The sequence below is a fragment of the Myiozetetes cayanensis genome, unplaced genomic scaffold, assembly GCF_022539395.1.
Source record: "Myiozetetes cayanensis isolate MyiCay16 unplaced genomic scaffold, myiCay2020 scf5-8, whole genome shotgun sequence".
Lineage (NCBI taxonomy): Eukaryota > Metazoa > Chordata > Aves > Passeriformes > Tyrannidae > Myiozetetes > Myiozetetes cayanensis.
In genome coordinates this window covers 47,950,179-47,953,192 of record NW_026087742.1, presented here as the reverse complement: position 1 = coordinate 47,953,192, position 3,014 = coordinate 47,950,179, and the positions used below count along the sequence as shown (strand labels likewise).

Below are 3,014 nucleotides of genomic sequence, written 5' to 3'. Positions count from 1 at the left end.
GTAGCTAATCTCCGGGTAATGGAACAATGGAGATACTCAGACCTTTTAATACCCGGAAAGACTTCTTCTCAAACATGCAATTTCCAGCATCCTCTGCTCAGCTTCCCGTGGGACACCGGTTAATCTGGGCTTTGTCAGTTTCCCAAGCCCCGTTTTCCTTCTTTTAAGACGATGATCAGAACGAGTTGAGAGCAAGGAGGCTTTCCCTCACTCCGAAGGCCATGTTTGTCCCAGCTATGGCTGAATTACATCTATTAATCCTTACAGAGGAGCCCCTGGTGGTCCAGTGGTAAAGGCGCTGCGCTATCACCGCGGAGACCCGGGTTCGATTCCCGGTCAGGGCCACTCCCGGGCAGGTGGGGCTCGTTAGCTCTTAAAGGCAACCCACCTACGTCCTAAGGACCTCGCTGCCACTGTCCAAGCTCGCTTGGCCCCGGCAGATGAACCTTAGGATTAAAGGGTGGGCTCAGTTCCGCGCACACTGTGTCTCACCTAAAAAATCCAATGCGCAGGCTGGAAGGTGGAAAGACCTTCCCCGGATCTTCGCTCGCGAAGACTGGCCATTATTATTAATCCTTACAGAGTCTTCCAGAGAAGGAAGGCAGGCAAGCCTTGCCATCAGCCTCCCCCGCCCCTCCCCCAGCTGGTTCCAATTTCCCTATCAATTAGCACCCATTAGCTCCCCAGATAAGATAAAGGCGGGGTCAGGGGAAGAGGCAAGCCTGACCCACCTAGGGCGATGGTCATGGAAGGCTTTGTCTATTCCCCTTTCAGCACGTACCAGGGCTTCAGGGGCAGCCCCGCTCCCGGTCGCGGCCAGGAGCCGGCGGCCAAGCAGCCCAGCTGGAAGCAGAGCAAGAGCGGCAGCATCAGCCCGTTCCTCGGGGGGCCCCTCATGCCGCTGCCCTCCGAGTACCTGGACAGCTACCGGCGGGCGCAGCTGCAGGCGCTGCTCTCGCAGGTGAGCCCCGTGCTGGCGCCGCGGCCAGGCCGGGCCAGCACCAAGGAGGCGGCGGTGCAGGTGAGCCTGCGGGCCGACAAGGCCGTGCAGTGCTCGCTGGGCCCGCGCCCGCTGCCGCCCGTCCGCGCCTTCGGCCCCGCCGCCCTGCGCGTCCCGGGCCGCCTCGCCCTCTACTCGCCCGAGCGCCGCACCTTCGCACTGCCCGAGGCCAAGGCGACCCCGCTGAAGGCAGCGCCGTCGGAGGCGCCGCCTCAGGAGACACCGACGGCGGAGGACGGCAGAGAGAAGCAGGAGAAGAGCCCGGCGAGGGCTGCGCTGCCGCCGCGCCAGGAGCCGACAGGGACGCGGCGGAAGGAGAACGCGGATCCTAGGCAGCGAGCGACCTTCCAGGTGCGTGGGGACAGGGTTTGGCGCTGCCCACGGAGGGGCCAACCCTGAAGCAGGGCGGCCAGAAATCCCCCCTTGAGCAGCACGGTGGTCCCCGGGCAGGCTCTGTGTCCCCTGCAACAACAGAGCCTCCAGCGTCTGAAAACCCACCCGGGTGTACCATAGCATCACAAAGCGGTTTGGGTTGGAAGGGCCTTAAAGATTAGTTCCGACCCCCTTGCCCTGGGCAGGGATGCCACTCACTAGATCATGTTGCTTGGAGTACCATCCAACATGACTTGGACACTTCCAGCAGTGGGGTGTCCACGACTTTTATGGGCAGCCCTGTTTCAGTGTCTCACCACCCTCAGGGAGTAGCAGCAAGGGAGCTGGGTTGGGTGTTCTCGGTGTGCTGGGGGGTGCTCAGTAAACTCTGTCTCTGCAGTTCTTGGAGCAGAAGTATGGCTATTTTCACTGCAAAGACTGCAAGACCAGATGGGAGAGTGCTTATGTGTGGTGCATTTCTGGAAGCAACAAGGTAGTTAACAAAGTCTTTTCTTTTTTTTTTTTTTTCTTTTTTCTCCTGCAACTTGTAAGCATGGCACCAAATCTGGTGTTTTGGTGTAAGGTACTTGTACTCTACACCCTGAATAAGTTGCTATAGTAACTGAAAACTTGCCTTCTCTTCAGGTATACTTCAAGCAGCTGTGTCGCAAATGCCAAAAGGGCTTCAATCCCTATCGAGTGGAAGCAATCCAGTGCCAGGTAAGTTAACATATGGCAGTCTTGCCAGGATACAGTCATTATATACTCTAATAGTTTACAGTTGTTGAATTTGATATTGACTTTATCAGGATTGATTTCATCAAAATACTAGGAAATGTTATTTGAAAAGGTGTGATGGGTAGGTCTCCCTCCTCCTGTGGATGGCTTATATGAACAATTTTCTGTTCATACAGCATTATGACTAGCTACAGATAGGGTAGGGCTTTGTTCTTCTAGGTGAGAAGGTTCTTACAGCTTAATTCAGCAGGGTTTTTACCACAAGAGCTCTTAAGTCTATCAGTCCAAATGTGTTACTATGATTAAGGAAAACTAAATATCAGTGTAACATGAAGTAAGCACCTTTGACCCACTTCTAATAATGTCTTGTTTCTTAAGATCTGTTCAAGGACTCGCTGCTCCTGCCCTCAGAAGAAAAGGCACATTGATCTCAAGAAACCGCATCGCCAAGAACTTTGTGGCCGCTGCAAAGGGAAGAGGCTGTCCTGTGATAACACTTACAGCTTCAAATACATTGTCTGACCTGTGTGCCCTCTTCTGTTTTGTGCTTTGCACTTTCTCAGTCTTCTGCAGTGTTTTGACTTAAGGCTTTTGACCTGGCATTGGATAACGGACAAAGACATTTGTATTATTTATAAAGTATATAACTTCATTGTATATATGCTGTAAATAAAGTTGAAGAAAAGTTTGCACTAGTTTGATACCCCTTAGTTTTCATCTGGTTTAGATAAAAGAGGAAAAGATATCTGGAAGGAAAAAACCTATTTGATTTCCTGAAAAAAGCAGACTTTGTTTTTAGTCTGCCTTGAGGGAGTGTTAATATTAAAGCTGCAAGAGCAAGTTTTTCCTTCTCAAAGGAAACTCAAAAGTCACTCAAACTCAACTAGGGTGGAACATATATATG

At 52.3% G+C, this 3,014-nt stretch overlaps 1 protein-coding gene across 1 annotated transcript; it reads left to right on the top strand.

The window, feature by feature from the left end:
- Nucleotides 1-739: 739 nt before the first annotated feature.
- Nucleotides 740-2,811, top strand: ZAR1L (zygote arrest 1 like). Its single transcript, XM_050333043.1, has 4 exons — nucleotides 740-1,351; nucleotides 1,773-1,865; nucleotides 2,018-2,092; nucleotides 2,489-2,811. Exons 1-4 carry the CDS (start codon nucleotides 740-742, stop codon nucleotides 2,630-2,632), a joined length of 924 nt encoding a protein of 307 aa, XP_050189000.1. The 3' UTR covers nucleotides 2,633-2,811.
- The last annotated feature ends 203 nt before the right edge of the window (nucleotides 2,812-3,014 follow it).

Excerpts from the sequence above, each read along its gene's own strand:
- ZAR1L (XM_050333043.1), top strand. The coding sequence starts at position 740 with ATGGTCATGGAAGGCTTTGTCTATTCCCCTTTCAGCACGTACCAGGGC. Across the intron at positions 1,866-2,017 it reads GCATTTCTGGAAGCAACAAG|GTATACTTCAAGCAGCTGTG; the intron begins GTAGTTAACAAA and ends CCTTCTCTTCAG. Across the intron at positions 2,093-2,488 it reads TGGAAGCAATCCAGTGCCAG|ATCTGTTCAAGGACTCGCTG; the intron begins GTAAGTTAACAT and ends TTGTTTCTTAAG.